The sequence below is a fragment of the Pinus tabuliformis genome, chromosome 4_1 (genome assembly GCF_031772625.1).
Source record: "Pinus tabuliformis cultivar Carrire ecotype Pingquan chromosome 4_1, CPIR1, whole genome shotgun sequence".
Lineage (NCBI taxonomy): Eukaryota > Viridiplantae > Streptophyta > Pinopsida > Pinales > Pinaceae > Pinus > Pinus tabuliformis.
In genome coordinates, this window is record NC_142303.1 from 791,364,512 (window position 1) to 791,389,272 (window position 24,761).

The 24,761-nt window shown below is 38.4% G+C and overlaps 1 protein-coding gene across 2 annotated transcripts in view; it reads left to right on the forward strand.

Annotated features, from left to right (window-relative positions):
- The window catches only part of LOC149178570 (putative pre-mRNA-splicing factor ATP-dependent RNA helicase DEAH2), a 61,750-nt gene that overhangs the window by 18,467 nt on the left and 18,522 nt on the right, over nucleotides 1-24,761 (forward strand). For both annotated transcript variants that reach the window (XM_089420384.1, XM_089420383.1), the window contains exons 2-4: nucleotides 4,432-4,619; nucleotides 5,171-6,255; nucleotides 6,575-6,700. In XM_089420384.1, coding sequence (XP_089276510.1) covers nucleotides 4,432-4,619; nucleotides 5,171-6,255; nucleotides 6,575-6,700 — 1,399 coding nt within the window. The remainder of the gene's footprint in view (nucleotides 1-4,431; nucleotides 4,620-5,170; nucleotides 6,256-6,574; nucleotides 6,701-24,761) is intronic.

Consider the following 24,761-nt stretch of genomic DNA (forward strand, 5'->3'; position numbering starts at 1 on the left):
TCCCTGAATTCCAGACATTCCAACCCGACTCCCACAGAGAGTGGAATGTTGACAATCTTAGCTCTGGCCAAATCAGACAGATGATTGACCAGATGTTTACTGAATACAAACTAATGTGCCTGAAGGGAAAAACTGAAATCAAAACCTGTAAAACATTAATCCAATGTGTTACTGGCACTCTTCAGCGGTGGTGGGAAGTAGAGTCTTCTCCCTCAACTTTAGCAAAAATGGCAGAAGATTTTGTGAAAGATGAGGTAGGAGATACTCTATTTCATGAAGATGGAAGTGCTTAGAGCAACATGATTGGTGCTCTCACATCAATGATTCTTGAACATTGGCGTGGTTCTGAATGTGAGATATCAGATAAACATTCCCAGATTCTTATGAATCTAAAGTGCAAAAAAATGTCTCAGTATGAAGATTTCCATAGAGATTGGGTGCAGCAGATTTATGAAGTCAAGGACAGTAAGAATCTCTTATGGAAACAGGTATACCTTGCTGCTTTGCCTTCCAAATTTGTTGATTATTTAAGAATTCAAGAAGTTTTCCAGTAGCCATATGAATCCTATACATGGGGTGAGATCTATTGTATTATAACCAAGGCCTTAGTTGGCCTATGTACAAATTTAAAAATGAATAAGTCTATCCAAAAACTGTCTAAACTTCCTCACAGCAAATCAATTTGCAACAAATATGGCTTAACTTTAGATGATCCTATTCTACATAGAAAAAGGACAAAGAAGGCCATAAAGAAAAATTCTAAACAAAAGATCAGTCATCAGCCCAGACAATATTCAGGTCAGATCTGCAATTATAGAAAAAACACAGCCAAAGGATATTACAAAAGAGTTCCCCGAACTCATTATTACAGCCCTCAAGGACACATAAGCAAGAAGCATGGAACAAGCTTACTTGCTGGCTTTGTGGCCAACAAGGCCATACTTCAAACAGGGTCCTGTTGGAGAAGAATCCAATTTGAAGAAAGGAAAAAGATCCCAAGGAAAAGCACAAAAGTTCAATCAAGAGAAGGGTAAACAAGAAGAAATGAAACCATTGGTCCATCTTCAGTGCTACAAATGTGGCTCTAAACTGCATAAAACAGACCACTGCCCAAATTTTCACATTAAGGAAGAAGTACACATGTTAGGACACAACTGTTGTAATTCTACTGAAACATCCAGTTTCAGTAATTCTGATTCTGATTCTGATTTATCTGATCAAGATAACATGTTCCTTGTTGATCGTAATTGTACAAATTCTGATGATTGTCACTGCACTATAACAGATACTGATACTGAAGAAAACTCTGACGAATAACAGTCACTACTAAAGTCATCAGAAAAGCTTAAAATCTGTATGGCTCATCTCGATGATGATGAAGAAGCCAAAGTCTTGGCAGGCATCAAGATGTTGTGCGAAGGGGAGATGAAAGAAAAGTTAATGGAAACTTTTCTGCAGACGATGCTCAAAAACCAAGGATATGTAGCCACTTTCTCCAGTAAAAATCCTAATCCAAAATCCCTTTTTGTTGATATGCTTCCTTTGATAAAAATAGTAAATCCTTTCAAAGAAGCCACCAGGCAGATAAGAAAAGAACACTTACTCTCCCAGAAATTAGCCATGAGATCCAAAGTCTGAAAAAAGAAATTGCTGAGCTCAAAACCCAGGTCTCAAAATTAGAAAAAGGAAAGACTCCTGAAGACAAAACAGTCCACTTCTTTTCTAAACCAAATCCAAATATAGAAATCTATGAGACCAAGCCTGCAGATTTCAGAGGTTTTGGCAATATGAAGATTATGGCTGTGCAACATCAACAATTTCATGTTATGCTCCAGATTAGAGTCCAAGATGAAGTCTTTTATTTAGAGACCTTATTAGATACTGGTGCAGACATCATTGTACTGAATAAAAAATCTGTCTCTGCTAAATATTGGTCTAAGGCAATAGGTGAGGTTATTGGATTAGGGGCACAAGGGTTTAATTTTCAGTATGAAGTCCCTAAGGCCACAATATGTTTTGATACATACTGCATAAATGCAAAATTTGCAGTAGGCAACATTCCTATTGACTGCATCTTGGGAATCCATTTTTGGCAGCTGTAGAACCACATGGCTCTGCAAGACTTGAAGATGGTCGATCAGGATACTTCATCTCTGTACCCAACAATAATGGTTACTTGCATACAATCACACTCCCATTTGTTTCAACGCCTTGAATCTCCACTATGATCCAGGCAATGCAAGAGTTGCATAAATCCCAAGAGAAATTAGTAGAATTGAAGGATTTAAAATCTTGCCTCCGAATTGATGACCAACTCAAACAACCTAGTGTGATGAAAAGAATTGCAGAACTCAGACAATTTCTAGAAGAGGAATGTTGTGTAGAAGAGCCCAATGTCTTTTGGCACATAAAGCAATATTTTGTTGATCTACCATACAAAACAGAGTATACAGGTAAGCCATGTAAAAGCCGAGCAATTGCTAAGAATGAAGCCTACTTACAACTCTGCCAGAAGGAGATCCAGGGTTTATTAGACAGAAAGTTGTTCCGAGAATCCAACAGTCCTGGAACTGCGACCAATGCGGTCAAATTGGTATCAGAGCCAAAAACGTTTGGTTCACCGGGTAATACTATAAACTCTTCTTTATCTAAAATGGAAGCTGGAATAAGATCTATTTTTTTTGAGAAGTTCAAGACCAAGAACAAAGTTCCAGTAATATAGATATTGCAAATCTATTTGATAATGCTTCATCTTCTTTAGTAAATTCTGCTGAGATAGAAATAGTCGAAAACCAGCCTGCTTCATGCTGGAAACTCCCATCAATTAGTCCATCATATGTGTATGCTGACCTTTCTATGTTTCACGTCAAAGCTGTTACCCATGTTTCTCTAAAAGAATGTGTCAGCCAGGTCCAAGAGAACGCTGAAACTATTCAGACTATTCCTCTTTTTGATCCCAAAGAATTACAAAAAGAAGCAAGAAAGCATAAAACTTCCTATGTGCATCTTGGTCGCATCCGGGTGGGAATTTCTGCTTTAACCCAGGTGGGAATTTCTGCTTTAACCCACAGAGGGTTGAACACTTTTGTGTTAGCTACTATTAGAGACCTGACTCATAACAAATATACTGATTCTATTCTTGGAGGGATTGTTGCACCCCTGTCAAACGGACCTGTCTGGTTTGATTGCTATCCTAATTTCTCTACGTGTATGATGAACACATCGAAGACATACTTCAGTTGCAAATAAAGACTTCTGGCTTTTGATATGCAGAGAAAAAGAACAAATAAATAAATAAAAACTTTGATCATAAATAATGAAAACTCTTAAAATAAATGTACTTTGATTATTAATAATTTTATGAATAGTGAATGTACTTTGATTATTAATAATTTTATATTATTCATATTAATAATTTTATCTTATTCATTTATTGACCACTATTAATAATTTCTTTATTCATAAGTATGAATTATTCCTTCACATCACTCTAGAAGACTGGTTGATTGATGGTAGGCTGTGGGTTCATATTTGGTGGCTGGAAACTTGTAGTGGCAGAGGACTTTTCTACCTTTTCACTGGCTTTAGTTGGAACACATTGGAGAGGCCTTTTGACGTGGATCTTTAGCTTCCTCTGTAGCAAAAACTTGTGACAGCAGTGGAATTTTGCCCCATTTCTCACTTGAATGTTGACTTGAAACCTGTAACAACAGTGCTTTTTTTGGGAATGGATTCCCCAGAATCCACTTACAAAACTTTCTCGGTAGCCAAAAACTTGTGACGGTAGTTGAATTTGCTCATTTCTCACTGGAACGTTGGCCTGAAACCTTTTACAACCGCGTTTTTTTGGGGTTTCCCACCAGAAGCTACCTATAAATCATTGGAGAGGCCTTTACTCAACCTCACAACTTAGATTTGAAACTTGGGGTTTCATTGATTCTTAGTCAGGATTAACCATTGATAAAATATATAATCTTTTTATATTTTCAAATTTCTACAGTATACTTTTCTATATTTGGGGCGGGGTCCCTTGTTGGGGTATACACTCCTATGTACTCAAATGTACGGTGAACATGAGCACACTGTTCAGACGTACGGAGTACTCCCCACGTACCTGCATCACACACCGGAAACATGTTGGAACATTGATTAACACACTATGCACTAGAAAAGATGGTTGTCACCGCTCTATTGAGAATCTCCCAAGGCTTCGCCAAGTTCACAGGTTGAATGTGAAGTTCCACTCTATCTTGTCACAAGCCAAATATTCATGCAAATATAGAAAATTTTACCAAATTGAGCATCGTGAAAGTGCTGGGCTAAGAATTTATCTGTGTATTTGTGATAGTGTAGGATTCTTGTGTCTTTGATGTTTGATGCTTCTTTGACTTTTATATATTTCTTAGACTTTTGTGCCTTGTTCCCTTGCAGATTCCCCAATTCGTGGTAGAAGCTGGGTACACTAACAATCGGAAACAGATTGCCTGCACTCAACCTCGCAGGGTGGCTGCAATGTCTGTTTCTCGTCGTGTAGCAGAGGAAATGGATGTGATAATTGGAGAAGAAGTTGGTTATAGCATTCGATTTGAAGATTGCAGTGGTCCAAAGACTATTTTAAAGTAAGCATGCATAAGTTTGGTAATTAACACATTATGCATGGAACTTTCCTTAAACTGCCATCGGCAATAGTTTCATAAAAATCCAAGTGCCAATATTACAATATAATTTGCCCCAACTTGAGTACCATCTTATTTGTAACAGAGCCTGTTTTGATTGGATGAGTGATACCTTGCTTAACAGCACAATGCAACCAAACAAGAAACTTGTCTGCTTGTTTTCCTGTTGTGAGCTGCTTTGCCTTTCTGTTGTATATTGTCAGTCACTCATTTATTACAAGTATTCTGATCATTGACATCCGGGGTTCTAGATTGTGTCGCATCAGTTGTTTCCCTTGTCCATCCCTTCTAAGTTTTAATTTGTTATTTTGGATATGGAACTACGATTTAAATCCAGGGTTCTCTTTTGTGTTGCTTCGGTTGTTGCCCTCGCCTCCTTTTTAAGTTTTAAATAATTATTTGGATATCGAACCACGACAGCTTTTAGTTGCGATGGTTTGTGTAACTTAATAATATAGGCAGGTAATATGAAATTTTACTATTGTACCTTACAGGTACTTGACAGATGGTATGCTTCTCAGAGAAGCAATGACTGATCCACTTCTAGAGCGTTACAGAGTAATTATTCTGGATGAAGCACATGAAAGGACTTTAGCTACAGATGTCCTTTTTGGATTACTGAAGGAAGTTTTAAAGAATAGACCTGATTTAAAGCTTATTGTTATGAGTGCAACATTAGAGGCAGAAAAATTTCAAGCATATTTCAATGGTGCACCTGTTATGAAAGTTCCAGGAAGGTTACATCCAGTTGAGATATTCTTCACTCAAGAACCTGAAAACGATTACTTAGAGGCAGCAATTAAAACGGTTGTTCAAATACATATACATGAACCACCTGGGGACATTCTTATTTTCCTCACCGGGGAGGAGGAAATAGAAGATGCTTGTAGAAAAATTACAAGAGAGGTACAGAATTTGGGCGATCAGACTGGGCCTCTGAAAGTTGTTCCTTTATATTCAACCCTTCCTCCAGCCATGCAGCAAAAGATATTTGAGCCAGCTCCACCACCCACAAAGGAGGGTGGTCGTCCCGGAAGAAAAATAGTGGTATCCACTAATATTGCAGAAACGTCACTGACTATTGATGGCATAGTGTATGTGATTGATCCTGGTTTTTCAAAACAGAAAGTATATAACCCTCGAGTGCGTGTGGAGTCATTACTTGTTTCTCCTATATCAAAAGCAAGTGCTCATCAGAGAGCAGGTCGAGCTGGACGTACACGGCCTGGAAAATGTTTCAGACTGTATACAGAGAGGAGTTTTCAGAATGACCTTCAAGCACAGACATATCCTGAGATTTTGCGATCAAATCTTGCAAATGTAGTTCTTACCCTGAAAAAACTGGGGATTGATGATCTGGTGCATTTTGATTTTATGGATCCTCCTGCCCCAGAAACTTTGATGCGTGCATTAGAGCTTTTGAACTATTTGGGTGCACTGGATGAAGATGGGTGTTTGACAAAACTGGGACAGCTGATGAGTGAATTTCCACTGGACCCACAGATGTCCAAGATGCTAGTCGTCAGCCCTGAATTCAACTGCTCTAATGAAATTCTTTCCATCACTGCTATGCTTTCAGGTATGCTTTCAGTCATAATTGCTTTCATAGTCTGCAGCTGTCTGATGCTTGGTTTGCTGTGGTCATTAGGTAAAGGTTAATTTTATTTTTGTCGTTACCAAGGTGAGTGATCAGTCTTCTGTCTGTAATATGTATATATCTTACGTAGCTTAGGCATGGTCTGGTTGGTGTGTGACCTAGATTCTTTAAGTTTAGCGATGATGCAGATAGCTGCAGTTCTCTATGCATCACTCATGGTGCATGTGGTGTGGTCTCGCCTCTATGCATCTGCTGACCTTCCGTGGGCCTCATCTGTGATAACAAATTTCTCTTTCTATAGTCCCAAATTGCTTTCTCCGGCCACGGGAGGCCCAGAAAGCTGCAGATGAAGCAAAGGCCTGTTTTGCACACATTGACGGGGATCATCTTACGCTGCTGAATGTGTACCATGCATACAAGCAAAACAGTAAGTACGACTTTTTTCTTCCAGTTTATTCCTTGGAACTAATAGAAACTTAATTTCTTAGTGAACCTAAAATATATTTATTTGCATCCTCTGCTGGTTGACTTAAATTCATATTTTACTTGATGGGTTGTCTTCTTGTCCTTGAAATATATATCATTGCTTCCATGGTATGAAGGAATCTTGGCTCTTATATTCCTCTCAGCAAAAGTAATTTACCTATTTGGTAGAGTGCATATTGGTTGGATGATTCCTTCAAAGTTCATAGTCGACTTGATGGCATATTTGAGATGATTCAAAGTATGAAGAGCTATCCCAGTGCTTCATGCTACAAGATTTTGCTTGCGAATAATATCTGAGGGAAATAGTTTATTAGAGGTGTAAATAATGCTATTGTACAAGTTTGCATTTGAAATTTCATATTTATAGTTTGGTTGAGTGTAATGGACGGAATTGTTGCAAATGGGATCTGTATCACGCCCATACACATACAGCTAAATTTAAAAGTTTGAGTTTGGGTTTGTCAGTTTCAGGAATAGCTCCAAAGAATATTTGGATCATGACCATTCATATGGTAAAATGCATTTCTTTATTATTTGCATTATTGTTGCACTAAATCTGTATTTCCTGGGGACGTGTCTCTGGCTGTCAGAGTGATGTACCCTGCATTCTTCACGTTCATGGAGACAGTGGAAATGTTCAGTGATGCCACCACGTACTGTGGACGTTTGAAGAGTATTTTGTCCAGTTGGGAAACATTATCCTCATCTCAGGAATGCTATGACTAGAAACACTATTTTTTATTTATCTGAATAAGAGGTGGTATGAGAATGTCTCCCGTGACAATCTTTTTTAAAGATAACCTTACTTTTTTCAAGGAAAACCTCATGGGCAACCCAAGGGATGCTTGTCTACATTCATTGATGGCATCCCTAGTAAACCCATTATCATAGACTATTATGGCTCACCCTGGGGGGTTTTGAACTAGGCACCTTCTATCACAGGGCTGGCCAAATGCCCAGCAGCATTGGCGATAGGTACAGATCCCTGTATTGCAGCAAGTTATGCACAGATCCCTGTATTGCAGCAAGTTATGCGATATCTGTAAGGATTACCAAGCCAAAGGCAGACAAGAGAATGGGTACACTAAATAGTTACTGGAAGAGGATCTGCTCTACAACTCTTATGCATCTTGGAGCATAAGCTGAGAATAATTTATAAAACAGTTTTGTGCTGAGGGGTGCATATTACAGCCTGGGTGAGGGAGATGTGTAACATAACATGACAGTGATGTGGCATATGTCAGTTTAACATATATTTATTTTCCAAGGAAATCTCGTGGGATACCCCTTTAGAATGAGGGCAGCTCAACCACCTGCCACAATAAGAGCTTGTACACCAGCAGGATTCTGTTGGACTCAAACCTCAGAACCAGAGACCTCATGGCGAACTCTTCCTTGAAACAGTCTGTTTGAAGTTTGAACCAAATGAGCTAACCCACTAAACTATCTGAAATGTTATTATTCCAATTTATGTTTGTGAAGTTGCAGAAATAAACAGATGAAGTTATTTTTACATTTTTAAAACAGAACGACCATAAATTAATTGAGCTAACCCACTAAACTATCTGAAATGTTATTATTCCGATTTATGTTGGTGAAGTTGAAGAGATAAATAGATGAAGTTATTTTTGCATTTTTAAAACAGAACAGCCATAAATTAATTGAGCTAACCCACTAAACTATCTGAAATGTTTTTATTCCAATTTATGTTTGTGAAGTTGCAGAGATAAATAGATGAAGTTATTTTTGCATTTTTAAAACAGAACGCGTTGACAAATATGGAGGCTTAAGAATTAAGATTGATTTCTCTGTCATAATAATTACTTGTGAATTTTTTGGCTTATTTACTAGATTTATATTTTCTTCTTTTATCAAACAATTACCAAAAATGCATAACATGAAGATCACAGAAGACAAAAAAAAACACAAAGATGTAGGCTCCAAGCCAGGGCAAAATACCTCCAGGGGAAAACCCAGAAAAAACAATTCTCTTCTTATAGAATCAGATCAAAGTGAGAAATCCAACACCCAAATTCAACCTCTAAGATGCCAAGTCAAACCCTCTAAATCCATCAATCTCAGTCACAGAAAATAGTATTAGTATATGCCACAAAATTCCGCTCTTATCTCATATTATCTTTCCACAGAAGACCACCATCATTTGAGATTATTTTTGTTAACTTTGACAATGGTATGTTCGATGCTTACAACAATTATTTCAATGTACTTTTATTAGCCCAATGACAATTTCCACTTAAATTTCAATAGCAATCACATTAACCATTAGATAAACATTGACAGTAATTGTAGATAAAACATAAACAGTAAAATGCAGAAGACAAGCCAAGACAAGAGAACCCAGATATTAGGCTAATGCCAGGGCAAAACCCACCAGGGGAAACCCAACTGATCTTTTCTTCTTAATAAATATCAAATGTTCAGAGAGAGAAAATCCAATAATGTACAATGATGATGAAGTCAAAGTCAAGCCTTTGACTGTCAAACTGTCCACAAAAACCCAACCAACAGCTGTCCAAAAGATGAGCAGAAAACCAATCAAATGCTGCCAAGTGTCACCTCTGAAATGCCTCAGGAAGTCTGAATTTCGGACTGTTACAGGTCTCTGAAATTCAGTCAACTGTTGCAGAGTTGACCTGCAGTCAACGCAGGTCAACAGGGAGGTCCGAACCTGTGGAAAGATGCTCAGAATCTCAGTTTTTGTTCCCAGGAGCTCAGTCAAAGAAGTCTCCCAAAACAGCCTTGTTGAACTCAGTCAAACAGAGAGAGAGTGCTTGGTCAATGAGAGTCAACAGAGATAGAGAGAGAAACCCTTCATACGTGCCTCAGAAAATCGTCTTCTTCTTCTGCCTCAGGTACGGGCTGCTTTAGGAGAGATGCCGAGTTGTGAATGTGCCAAATGGGGTGAACATATTGTTGAAGAATGTAACTAGTATCGATCTTCATAATTGTATTTGAGTCATGATGTAATTTATTTATCAAAAGAAAGAAAAAGAAATTTTATAATTAAAGAAATTGACTTATTAAAGCATGGGTTTCATGCTTGGGTCAATTGGTTTTAGGGCAAAGTCTCCATTGAAGACTTCTAGGGTTTATGTCAAGTGTCTTTGTCCATGTCATAATATAAAGAAAACTTCTTGGGATTTATTTGTCAAGAAAGAAAATGATTTTAATGTAAATTAGGTCAATTAGGCCTCCTCCACCAAGTCGGCCTAACTAAGGGGCAAAATCACCTATACTGCAACTCGACTTCATTTGGTGCATCATCTCATCAAGTTTGAACTGCAACTTTTGGGCAAGGAAAAGGTTCGAAATTCAAGGGACAAGAAAGAAGAGTCTAGCAAAGAAGAAAGAGGTCATCATCTTGCAAAAGAAACCAAAATTTCTCTCTTCTCTCCCACATGTGTGAAGTTTTGAAGTGCTGCTGGAGGGCCGAAATTTTGTAGTAGCTAAGAGGCTAAAAATCTGAAGCTATGCCAAAATTCTGGTGAAGTTGGGGCCGAAATTTCTGATTGTTGCTTGGTTGAATCTGCTAGATAAAAAGAGACTTTTGAAGTGTGCTGAATCATATTGGGAGGCTAACTTGGTGGAGGAGGAAGGTCTTTGAGTCTAAGGTCTCGGTCTATCTCATTTTGAATCTACTAAAGGAAGAGTTTTTGACTGGGGTTTTCCCCTATATAGGGGTTTTAGCCCTGGCTGAGAGCCTACATCTGGTGTATTTGATCTTTGTGTTTTGGTCTTGGTAATTGCTTGATGAAACTAAGATAAAAGAAGAATATAAGAAAGATAATAAGAACTCAAAGAAATCACAAGTAATTATCAACAAGAGAAAATCTTTTTGCCTTTACGATTTTCTAACACATATAGCCCTATTTATAGTGGTTGGAGTGGGGTGAAGAGACATGTCTTTTCATCCATGAGCCGACATGAAGAGGAGCCGACTTGAGCCAACCTGAAAATGAAGCATTTGGAGGAAGACAAAAATTCCAAAATTCCCAATGATGAATGATGCCATCAAGAGCTCTTCAAGGGTGAAGTGTGTCATCAAGAGGAGCCTTCCAAATGAGGGAATTGATCCCTAGTTGCCATTTTTAACACTTCCTCTCAACTAAGGAGTAATTCACCAATGTCCATCCATAGCTATACCATCAAGCTCATCGTGTACTGTTTTTGCAACTTGTCTCGTCCTTGTTGAAGATTGATATCATATCAAGAAGAAAATATCATGGAGGGTGGGTCACAAGACCCTACCACCCACATCCATATGACAGAGGTAAGTCCTCATGTCCAGGGGTAGAAACCCTACCAGGCTTGATCCTTAGTGATCAAGTTGTTGAACATCATGCATCCTAGACATAGGGAGTACCACAATACTCAACGTGTCCGTCAGTAGTGCTAATGGTCCCTATCCACTTTTCCCAACTCATTAGCTAGATGAGAGGTACTTCCCATGAGTCCCAGACTGCATGGGTAGGATGTATGTTGGGGTATCCAGTGTCCACAGGGGAAGGTGAACCACTCACCCTATGCTCAAATAGTGACCTCCACAGGGGAGGGTGAACCACTCATCCTGTGCTTAATCATGCTAGGGTATATACTCCACAGGGGAAGGTGAACCACTCACCCTGTGCTCATATAGCTCCAAGAAGTACCCTAGGTCCCCAAGGAGCTCCCAGAACTCATTCCAACTCACACAGGACCCTCATGAGAGGGTCTTTCCACGACTCCAAGTCTCTCTCTGAAGATTAAGAACTTGGCCTTTCCCAAAGGTTTTGTGAGGATGTCAACAACTTGTTCATTTGTCTTGATGTGATGGAGCCTTATTGCTCCTTGCTATATCATATCCTGGATAAAGTGGTACTTGATATCAATATGTTTGAATCGGTTGTGGAACATGGGATTCTCTAAGAGATGAATCCCACTTCGATTGTCGCAATAAATGATGGTGGTATCCAACACGTGCTCAAATAGCTCACTGAAGAGCTCACTCAACCAAGTAGCTTCACAACAGACCATACTAGCTGTAATATATTCAACCTCTGCGGTGCTTAGTGCAACAAATTTTTGTTTTCGGCTCATCCATGAAATTGCAACAGATTCCAAAGGAAAACAACATCCAAATGTGATTTTTCTATCCACCACATTGCTAACCTAGTCAACATCAAAATATCCATGAAGCCTCAAATTCCCAGTAGTATATCTTAGTCCATAGTTGATAGTGCCACGAAGATATCTTAGAAGATTCTTTGCAACAACCCAATGTACATAATGAGGCTCAACCATAAATTGACGCAAAATATTTATAGCGAAGTATATGTCCGGTCAAGAGTTTACCAAAATCATTAGGGCCCCCACAAGTTTTCTATATTCAGAAGGATTTGCCAATTCCGGACCAGCAACCCTTCCATTTAGTTCCATTGGAGTAGACACAGAGTTGCATTCCACCATACCACATCTTTCTAACAACTTAACAATGTATTTCCCTTGAGAAAGGAAAATCTCGCCAGGCTTTTGCCAGACCTCCAATCTTAGGAAGTAATGCATAAGTCCTAGCCTCTAGGTCCTTCATGTCAAATTCAGAAGTCAAATCTCTCTTGCATTGATAAATGAGAGGGTCTGCACCAGTCAGAAATAGATCATCAACATACAAGACCAAAATAAGTGGCATGTCCTTTTCAACCTTGAAGTATAAGTTTGGATCAACATAGCTCCTTGTAAATCCCAGCTTCATAAGATAGCTATCAATCCTCTCATACCAAGCCCTAGGGGCTTGCTTTAACCCATAGAGGGCTTTCTTCAACCTACATACATGTGTCCTTCTATCTTGTACTTCAAACCCTTGAGGTTGTTCCAAGTAGACTTCCTCCTTAAGTGAGCCATGCAAAAATGCAGTCTTGATGTCCATTTGATGTAAGCTCCATCCTTGATTGGCAGCAAGAGCAATTATGGATCGAATAGTGGTGTATCGAGCAACTGGTGCAAATATTTCATCATAGTCAACTCCTTCCTTTTGAGAGAAACCATGAGCCACGAACCTTGCCTTATATTTTTCAGCACTTCCATAAGCTCCATGTTTAATTTTGTAGATCCATTTTGAAGTGACCATGGACTTGTCCTTGGGTCTAGGCACCACTTCCCAGACATCATTCTTCATGATTGACTCATACTCCTCAACCATCGCATCTTTCCATACCTGGTGCTTTACAACTTCTTCGAAAGTGCAAGGTTCAATTTGAATGATAGTACTCATGGCAGCCAAGTATCCTTTATATTTATTAGGCTTCCTACTTTCTCGAAATGTTCCTCTAGGGCAAAATGTTTTTCTGCATCTTGAAGAGTATGTTAGAGCCATAGTGGTCTTTTCTTTGAGGAAGAGGGATCACAAGGAGGTGGATCAAGAGGATCCAACGGGCCATCAACATCTAGCATAAGCTCTTCCATTGGTGGTTCTTCTTGTTTTTCAGCAGCGTCATCATCCTTCCTTGAGATGAGGAGATCTCTGGCTTTTTCGAGGGCAACGTCTTCATCAAAAGTAACATATCTACTTACTTGTGCCTCCCTTTGACCAAATACATAAATTCTATATGCCTTTGAATTTTCATTATATCCAACGAATACACCTTTCTTCCCAGAAGCTTCCAACTTGTTCCTTTTCTCTTTAGGCACATGAAAATACACAGGACAACCAAAGATTCTAAAATGAGAAACATCAGGTTTCTTACTAATGAAGACTTCTTCGGGTGTCTTGAAATCCAAAGCTTGATGAGGGCTCTTATTTTGAACATATACAACAATGTTAACATCTTATCCCCACAAGAATTTTGGTAGACCTTGATCATAGATCATGGCACGAGTGGCTTCCATAATAGTTCGATTCTTTCTTTCAACAACTCCATTTTTCTCTGGAGTATATGGAACGATTGTCTCCCTCTTAATGCCTACCTCTCTGCAAAAGTCATTGAATTCATTAGATTCATATTCGGTTCCATTATCAGTCCTCAATGTCTTGATCTTCTTTCCTGTTTGATTCTCCACCAATGCTTTAAAAGAATGGAACCATTTGAACACTTCATCCTTCTTCTTCAAGAAATAAATCCATGTTTTGCGTGAGAAGTCATCCACAAATATTGCATAGTATGAGTATCCTCCTAATGAAGTTACGTGCAAGGCACCAGATAGGTCAGAATGGATCAATTGAAGAATATCAGTTGTCTTGCTCTCACTAGAAGGGAATGGTCCCTTTGTATGTTTCCCAACTTCAAAACCTTGACAAACTCCTTCATGGTTCATACGAAACTCAAGCATTCTGGTGACCATCTTCCTTACACCAGGTAAGGCTTTGCAATGTAAGTGGGCAAATATTCGGTGCCATAGCTCACATTGAATAGAGGTATCACTTGCCAATGCTCCCAAACGACTTCCACCAACTTGATAAAGACTATCAACCCTAATCCCAAGATTAAAAGCATCTTCGGAAGTTCCTATGCCATGCATGTACCTTTCCATGAATGAAAGCTACCTTGAAACCTTTGTCTTCCATTGCAAAAATAGACACCAAATTCTTCTTCAAATCGGGCACTTACAAGACTTCTTGTAGATGTATGATTTGACTCTATTTAAGTGAAGAGTAACAGTTCATATCCCTTTCACGGGGTAGGTGGCATTATCTCCAGGAATAATATTTAGATTAATCTTCCTCAACTAAATTTGAGAGAACCTCCTTATATCCAGTGAAATGTGTTGAGGCTCCACTATCATTTAGCCAATGATCCAAGGTGTTCAGAGGAGAGGCAGTAGATAAAGCATAAATATGATAGATCTTGTTTTTTCTACAACATTATTTTCATCAAACCTGACATTTCTTGTCCTCTTGGGAGGTCGATTATTTCCTTCTTGGGCAACATGAGCATCCCTTTTTCCTTTATTGTTATACCTGTTGGTTCTTTGATTGTTGTTGTTGTCCCTTGGAGAATTCTTCTTTTAGGACATTCTCTAGCATAGTGGCCGAACTTGTTGCAATTGTAGCATCTTCCTTCGCTTTTTCCTTTGAATCCCGGCTTAGATCCTTGACCCTGTCTCCTTGAATTAGATGAACCAACATCATTTGTCCTCTTAGCATGTGCGGAGAAAGCAGTAGGTTCATTTCCATTGTAGGACTTATCTCTCTCCATCATTCTTGTTCCCTCTTGAGTACATCTAGCCAATAGCTCATCAAAACCAGGTGTCCTGTCATTATTAAGAATGGTGGTGACAAATGTTTCCCATGGTCTTATTGTTGAAAAGTGTAAGTAGGTTCGATCTTCATAATGACGTGTAATTGTAATTTTATCTAATTGATGTAAAGAAGAATATCAAATTATTTTTGTAGTACTTGAGTCATGGGTTTCATGATCAAGGAATTTAATTTTAGTTAAGGTTTTCATTGTGAACCTTTAGGTTTTGTCATCAGGTCATAAAAGTCAATTTGAGTCAATGTCATGTATGAGGGACCCTTCTTGGGCATGTTACATATTTGTACAAGTCATTAAATGAATAAGAAGCCCCTCCATGACCAAGCAAAAGCACCTCCTACAAGTCGGCTTCAAGAAGGAATAATGAAACCTCTCCAAATGACATGTCGGCCTAGGAAACTGTCAAGTCGGCTTATTTACCTTGGCAAAGTACTATAAATAGGCAGCTCGACCTCATTTCAGAAGTAAGCAATTCGGTCAAGGTCTGAAATAAGGAGAAGTGCGAAATCACCTAGAAAGAAGTCTCATAGCCAACGAGAAGAAGGAAGGAAGAGCGAAGGTGGTTTTGAGTCTGTTTTAGCCTTTTAGGGTTGTTCTTTTGTCTCACATGTGAAGAAGATAAAGATCATCTACTGCAGGAAGGCCGAGAAGGTTACAATCATCTACGGTAACCAAATTATGAGAAGGATAAGTCAAAGGGAAGCCAAATTGTTAAAAATAACTATCCTTCTAAAGTAAGGATAGTTAAGGGTCAAAGTTGGTCAACTATATGAGCTAGGGTTTCTGATTTAGAGCCAGAAATTGCAGCCCTGAATCAAGGGTCAAAAATTCTGAAGGATAGCCGAGAAGGAGGAAGAAGCAAAGGGTTTGACTATTGTTGACTCAAAGAAGAAGAGGAAGCTTTGTGACTTGGTCTTGGAGTGGCAAATAGGTCAAGGATCCTGGTCTTGGTATTTGTCAATTGAAGTCTCTATAAGAAGAATAACTTGATCGGGTTTTCCTCTCAAGTGGGAGAGTTTTTGGCTTGGCTGGTAGCCTACATTTTGTGTCTCTTGTCTCTTTATGGTTTATGCATTGGTAACTGTTTGATGAAGAACAACACTATAATAACGTAAGTAAAAGAAGATCCTAATCTAAGAAGTAAAAAGCATTCACAAACAGTTATCGATTATAGAGAAATCATCTAATTACTATGCCCTAGATTTCTCAACATTGTTTCGGAGCTAAGGTGACAAAGTCAAGAAAGTGCATCTTATCAAGGGACACTCAAGGATCAAATCTCAAGAAAGACATCAAAGCAAGAAGATCATCAACAAAGTCAAGATCTACAAGGAAGTGACAAAACCCTAGATCGAAGATAAAGTCTACACTAGAAAGAAGTCTTGGAATCCTCAAGCCATCTCAAGAGACCACAAAGACTCTACTCAAGTTGAAGGAATTATACATCAAGTTCCTTTCTAGAAGAGCAAGACCAAGGATGCTGTCATCAAGGTTCTAAGGCAATCTCGCTCTCGTTGAAGCAAGGTCCTTACCATTGAAGACATCATCAAGAATTCATGATTGATCTTCATCAACAAAGACTCCACCATCAAAAGATCCAAAGAGATCTCCATCTCTATGGGTTCAAGGATCATTATTGAAGAAAACTATCTTCTTCAAGGAAAGGTTTTCTATTCTCTATATCATCACCAACATCAAGAAAGTAGCAAGGAGAAGGAGCATCCTATCAAGTAAGTACATTTATGTCCACATCTGAATTTGTCAAAATGTCTTTTTGCAAGGAAAGCAACAAATTGGTTGGGGCTTCAAACTATCTTGCATGGAAGAAAAGGATAGATTTGAATCTCATTGAAAATGAGGTTTTGGAACATGTCAAAGGATCTAAAACCAAACCAGCAAAGGAAGATGCTCAAGCACTTGCAAAGTATATGAAAGGGGAAGTTAGGGCTCAAAGGATTCTCATAGAATCCATCAAGGATCCCATTATTCCATATGTATCAAAGCTCGAAACTTCAAAAGAAATCTATTAAAAAGTGGTAGAGTTGTATTCTGTAAGCATCGCTGGAGAAGTCATCTCATTAAGGCAAGAACTCTATAAGCAAAAGATGTCAAGGGAAGATGGAATAGCCTCATACTTTATGAGGATATCTGAAAGCAGGGATCAATTTCAAGATCTGGGAGAAGTCATGTATGATAGAGAAATGACTACAGTTGTACTAAATGCACTATCGGAGGAGTGGGGTAACTTTACTTCAAGTATTTATGTGAAGAAAGAAGCTACTCCATTTCAGGATCGATGGTCAATATGCAAGATTGAAGAATCTAGAATAAAGGCCAAATCTGATGTAGGATCAGGCGAGCAAAATCAAGCTTATGCTACAATGACAAGAAGAAAGGGAAAATTTGGAAAGTCTGGTTCTCGAAAAAAGAAAAGGGACATGGCCAAGATTCAATGCTATGGATGTCAAGAATATGGGCATTACAAAAGAGATTGTCCTAAGATCAAGAAGGACAATAACAAAAGAGGAAGAGAAGAAGCCCATATCATCGAGGAAGTGGAGGAAGCTGAAAAGAAGAAGTCCAAGAAAGAGGAAGTAAGAGATCTCTACTATGATTGAGATAGTCTTCCTCACCTAAGTTCTTTTCAAGTTCCTGTTCTTAAGTCTTCTATTGTAAGATATGGCTATCATGATTCACTAAGAAAAATGATGGGATGCATCATGGCATCATAGAAGCATTGAAAGCAAGAGCTCGTGACATCATCATAGAGAAGCATGAAAGATGGTTGAAATTGAAGTCTATGGCAGTCACCCATGGAAGGATATAGCTCTTGGAAACCTCATTAGTAACATAGGTGGTACTTATGGAAAAGAAAGAAAAGGTCATCTAGTACAAGGCTCATCATACATCTATCAAAAGGAAACATTTGCTGGATGAGGATACTCAAGATCCTCTATTGGAATCTTCGTTGGAAGGTTCACCAATCAAAAGGAAGCAAGGGTTTCATCAAGAATTCCAAACTTGTGGAATTCATGGGAAAATTGTAAAGTCATGTCATATGGTTGCAGGTAACATGGATCAATGCTCTATCTTGAGAGCATGATCAAAAGAAAAGGATCTCCTCCTCTGAAAGGATGCAGAAAGGCACGAGTCACACATTGTCTAGATGAAATCAACATAATATGTCCTCATATGTAATATGAGGTGGTTGATAACAACTGGAAATTCCTGGGAATGAAATGTGTGAAGAAAGGAAGGAAGAGATCATGGGATACACAACCATGGAAAAGGCAATCAACATCCAAAGATTGAGAGATTTGACTAGGATATATCCATGAAAGATATGAAGACTCTAATGAAGTCTGAAAAGGAAAGAGACCCTTGACAATGTATATCTTTGGGAGATGTGTCAATGTGTATGCGGGATGCTGATTCAAACTAGAAGATGTCATGTTGAAAGACGATCACAAAGGTAATTTTGATTTAGGTGTTCATTCCTTATTTTTGAATGGTACCTGGATAGGCTTGTGCAGGGTGGCCAAGGAAATATCTATGGATATCTTCCACCCATGATGTCCATGTAGTAGGATGAAAGATCCTTAAGGAAACATGGTATGAATAAGGCAGCATGGCATAAAAGAAGGCCAGATAGGAACTGATGGAGGAATAATGACATGACTAAACTCATGGATGAAAGTGATGGATGGTCTGTGCTCTACGAAGGAGTCCCAAAACATGAAGACTCCTGAATAACGAAAAGAAGTTCATGACATCGTGAGGAGTTCTTCAAGCAGTTGGTTGTCCCATCATCTCCACCTGAGGAGCTGCTGTAGGTCCCTAATTAAGAGGGAGCCTGGAAACAAGTTTTTTTACTTGGAAGAAACTTGGAAGCAAAATTTCTAAGCCAAGAGGGAGCTTAGGTACATTCCTTCATTGGAATAGGTATGCCCTCCCTAATTAAGAGGAAGAGATAGACACATCATTCTTGTCTCCACTTGTGAAGACAAAATGGAGGATTGGGTAAACATTTGGCATCCAATGCTCTTTGAGGATGGGTTAGGGCATCCAAGATAAGAGTAGTCGTAGAGGATCGATATTCTTTGAGGACTGGGAATCCAAGATAAGAATAGTCTTGGTGGAACACACCTTGAGAACCCGGGTGGGGTATGTTCTGAGAGAGACAATGATGAGGGTGTCTATACATCATTGGTCTCGCCAGCATTGAGCTCAGATCTTGTGGAGAGATAGAGTTGTTAGTCAAGGCCTTGCTATGTGACAATGTTGGTTGATATGATGCTAAACAAATGGGTTACCAATCCAACTCTTCTTATGAGAATGACCAAGTACCATTATGAATACCTCCCTAGTTAAGAGGGAGTGTTGAAAAGTGTAAATAGTTTTAGTCTTCATAATGATATGTGTAATTGTAATTTTATGTAATTGATGTAAAGAAGAAAATAAAATAATTTTTTTAGTACTTGAATCATGGGTTTCATGATCAAAGAATTTTATTTTAGTGAAGGTTCCCACTGTGAACCTTTAGGTTTTGTCATCAAGTCATAAAAGTCAATTTGAGTCAATGTCATGTATGAAGGACCCTTCTTAGGCATGTTACATTTTTGTATAAGTCATTAAATGAATAAGAAGCCCCCCCAAGTCCAAGCAAAAACACCTCCTACAAGTAGACTTCAAGGAGGAATAATGAAACCTCTCCAAATGACATGTCGACCCAAGAAACTATCAAGTTGGCTTATTTACCTTGGCAAACTACTATAAATAGGCAGCTTAGCCTCATTTCAGAAGCAAGCAATTCGATCAAGGTCTGAAATAAGGAGAAGTGCGAAAATCACCCAAAAAGAAGTCTCATAGCCAACGAGAAGAAGGAAGGAAGAGCGAAGGTGTTTTTAAGTTTGTTTTAGGGTTGTTCTTTTGTCACATGTGCGAAGAAGAGAGAGATCATCTACTGCAAGAAGGCCGAGAAGGTTACAATCATCTAAGGTAACCAAATTAGGAGAAAGATAAGTCAAAGGGAAGCCAAATTATCAAGAAGTCTCCTTCTAAAGTAAGGATAGTTAAGGGTTAAAGTTGGTCAACTATATGAGCTAGGGTTTATGATTTAGAGCCAGAAGTTGCAACCCTGAATCAAGGGGCCAAAATTTTGAAGGATAGCCGAGATGGAGGAAGATGCAAAGGGTTTGACTATTGTTGACTCAAGGAAGAAGAGGAAGCTTTGTGTCTTGGTCTTGGAGTGGAAAATCGGTCAAGGGTCTTGGTATTCATCAATTGAAGTCTCTATAAGAAGAAGAATTTGTTCAGGTTTTCCTCTCAAGTGGGAGAGGTTTTGGCCCTGACTAATAGCCTACATCGTGTGTCTCCTGTCTCTTTATGGTTTATGCATTGGTAACTGTTTGATGAAGAAGAACACTATAATAACGTAAGTAAAAGAAGATCCTAATCTAAGAAGTAAAAAGCATTCACAATCAGTTATCGATTATAGAGAAATCACCTAATTGTTGTGCCCTAGATTTCTCAGCACATGTAAGACCTCCAAGTGCAATAAGAGGGAGTTACCTGTTAGCAGTAACTTCTCCAATAGACAACAAATCATTCTTGACTTTAGTTATTCTCATGAAGTAGGATTGGATAAACTCCCATTTATTCATTTTGATATCCTTTAACTTGTTCTTGAGAAAGATAAGTCAAAGGGAAGCCAAATTATCAAGAAGTCTCCTTCTAAAGTAAGGATAGTTAAGGGTTAAAGTTGGTCAACTATATGAGCTAGGGTTTATGATTTAGAGCCAGAAGTTGCAACCCTGAATCAAGGGGCCAAAATTTTGAAGGATAGCCGAGATGGAGGAAGAAGCAAAGGGTTTGACTATTGTTGACTCAAGGAAGAAGAGGAAGCTTTGTGTCTTGGTCTTGGAGTGGAAAATCGGTCAAGGGTCTTGGTATTCATCAATTGAAGTCTCTATAAGAAGAAGAATTTGTTCAGGTTTTCCTCTCAAGTGGGAGAGGTTTTGGCCCTGACTAATAGCCTACATCGTGTGTCTCCTGTCTCTTTATGGTTTATGCATTGGTAACTGTTTGATGAAGAAGAACACTATAATAACGTAAGTAAAAGAAGATCCTAATCTAAGAAGTAAAAAGCATTCACAATCAGTTATCGATTATAGAGAAATCACCTAATTGTTGTGCCCTAGATTTCTCAGCACATGTAAGACCTCCAAGTGCAATAAGAGGGAGTTACCTGTTAGCAGTAACTTCTCCAATAGACAACAAATCATTCTTGACTTTAGTTATTCTCATGAAGTAGGATTGGATAAACTCCCATTTATTCATTTTGATATCCTTTAACTTGTTCTTGAGAAAGATATTTGCATTGTTGACTTTAAACATCCCAATCAACTTATCATACATTTCCTTAGAAATTCCCAAATCAGAAATATGGGCAACTAAATGGCGTCAATTAAGATTGACCTCACCTTTTCTATACTTTGTTCTAGTAGTAGCAGGCGCATTTGAAGGAGGCTCCACCTCTTTTCCTTGCACATAGTCCAATACTTAATGTTCTTCCAAAGTCAAATCCAATGTCATCTTCCAAGCATGATAGTCAGACTTGTCATTGAGCTTGTCCTCAGTCTTGAAGTAGGAGGTGGCCATGGAGACTAGTCCTTGTCAACAAATATCTCAGTGATTTCCTTTTACTCTTGCTTGGGCTTGTCCTCACTAGAGCTCTGATACCATGTTAATTTTGACAATGGTATGTTCTATGCTTACAACAATTACTTCAATGTACTTTTATTAGCCCAATGACAATTTCCACTTAGATTTCAATAACAATCACATTAACCATTAGATCAACATTGACAATAACTGTAGATAGAACATAAACAATAAAATGCAGAAGACAAGCCAAGACAAGAGAACCAAAATATTTAGGAAAAAGTTAGGGCAAAACCCAATTGATCTTTTCTTCTTAATAAATATCAAATGTTCATAGAAGAGAAAATCCAATAATGTACAATGATGATGAAGTCAAGCCTTTGACTGTCAAATTGTCCACAAAAACCCAACCAACTACTATCCAAAAGATGAGCAAAAATCCAATCAAATGTTGCCGAGTGTCACCTTTGAAATGCCTCAAGAAGTTTGAATTTAAGAGTGTTATAGGCCTCTGAAATTCGGTCAATTGTTGCAAATTTGACCTACGATCCATGCAGGTCAACGGGGAGGTCCAAACCTATGGAAAGATGCTCAGAATCTTGGTGTTTGTGCCTAGGAGCTTGGTCAAAGAAGTCTCCCAAAACAACCTTCTTGAACTCGGTCAAACAGTGAGAGAGAGTGCGCAGTCAATGAGAGTCAACAGAGAGAGAGAGAGTGCTAGTCAACAGAGAGAAACCCTTCACACGTGCTTCAGAAAATTGTCTTCTTCTTCCTCAAGTCCGAGATGCTTTAGGAGAGATTCCGAGTTGTGAATGCACCAAATAGGGTGAACATATATCCCTATTTATAGTGGTTGGAGTAGGGTGAAGAGACATGTATTTTCATCCATGAGCTGACATGAAGAGGAGCCGACTTGAGCCGACATGAAAATGAAGCGTTTAGAGGAAGACAAAAATTCCAAAATTCCCAATGAAGAATGATGCCATCAAGAGCTCTTCACGGGTGAAGTGTGTCATCAAGAGGAGCCTTCCAAATGAGGGAATTGATCCCTAGTTACCATTTTTAACAATTTTCCACAGGAAGGTCGCATTAACTTACACAGGAAACTTGCATCAATTTGCAGATGTATGACCTCAGGAACTTGCACTTCTTTAGCCACTGAAATTCACACATTTCTACCTCAGAAGTTATCACAGAAAGAGCACCGTATTACTTGGCCAAATTGGAGTAGGATGTATGCCAATGTATAATTGTTCCAACGTGCAAAAAAGACACCTCCTTTCAATGAGCCGACTTGTCATCTAGGAGGGCCAACTTGGCTTCTTGAGGTGATTTTACCCAAATTACATTTTCAAAAATTCTTTTTCCTTTTTCTTTACAATAGGTCCAAATAGGACTTTGACTCTTTGACTCAACAAATCCTAGAAGCATGAAGAACATGCTTAACTAATGAAAAAAAATCTCTCTTTCTTCTTTTTGCTTTTTACATAAAATACATAATGATACAAGTACAATGATAATTATGAAGACCAAACCTAGTTACATTTTCCAACACTCCCTCTTAACTAGGGAGGTATTCATAATTACAGAACGAGGTACAAGGATTCTCTCAAATTGAAATATTCTCATAAGAAGAGCTGGATTGATGAGCCATCATCAAGCATCAACATCATAACCAACATTGTCAAATAACAATATAGCAAGGCCTTGACTAACTAGCTCTAACTCTCCACAAGATTAGAGCACAATGCTGGGAGGCATACATATGGACACCAATACCACACCCTCTCAAGGCACATACTCCATCCAGATTTTCACCAAGTATGTCCTTACAAGACTATTCTTACCTTGGATTACCAATCCTTAAAGAATATTGGTCCTCTTCGACCACTCTTATCTTAGATACCTTGTCCAATCCTCAAAGAGTGTCGGTCCACGAGACTAATTCTATCTTGGATTCTCAATCCTCAAGAAGTGTTGATCCCAGATGCTTATCCAATCCTCCATTCTCCCTCCTAGTGCCTTCACTAGAAGTACGACAGTTAGTCCTGGCCTAGTGCATGATGCATGGAGAATACAGTGTCCACCATCACTCCCTCTCATCAAGGGAGGAGGTCCTTACTCCTCAAACATGGAGGAGATTTCTTACTCCCTCTCAATCAGGGAGACATCATCACAATCCTTAGTTGGTCTCATACTTCATCAATACATCAACAACCTGTTCTTCTGTGGAGATCTAGTTATGGCTAAAAAGCTCCTTTTTCGCATTACATCATACTTGGGCTTCAACTTTCCTGGATGTCAAACATTTTATGGAGCTAAATTCTTTCACATTTTATCTTCATGACAGGGTTTCTCAACTCCTAAACAACATCATATTATATCAAACCCTAATGACATTGTTTGACATGCCTTTCATTTGATTTCAAGATCTAGTTTTTATATGCGTCAAACTGAGGTTCTTTAATCTATATTCATTTAGACCCTTTTCATGATCATCACCACGACTTAAAGGACTTAACATCGTAAGCAATTTACATAGGTCATGGAATGCACATAAATTATATGTACCATTTGGAATTATACAAGAATACCGCTATATTACGAGTCACTATTATTGTTTCAACGATCACAACCATGCAACTGTCATAGTTCATTGTCTTACTGTTATGTAGGTCGCAATTTAGCTCTTCTCACGATCATATAGGTTATGTTCTTACCTAAGTCACATGACACAAGGACACAAGACACGGAGGACACGTAAATACGAGTATTCAATACGAAACGCAGCGACCTGGAAACAGGACACGGGGGACACGTTTTATATATATTTAATATATATATATATATATATATATATATATATATACCGAAATATAGTTTTTTATCCATATTAAATTGCAGGTTGTAGCTTATCTAATCAAATTAAAATATAATTACTTCTCAAAGTTCATAGTTCACTTTAAAAAAATAAATAGAATCAAAATTTACTATTTAGAAATTAGAATGTGATATGCTTGGTCTTGATTCTTGAATATTCAATGTTCATTGTTCATGTACAACTTACAAGCACATAAGAAAATAACTAAA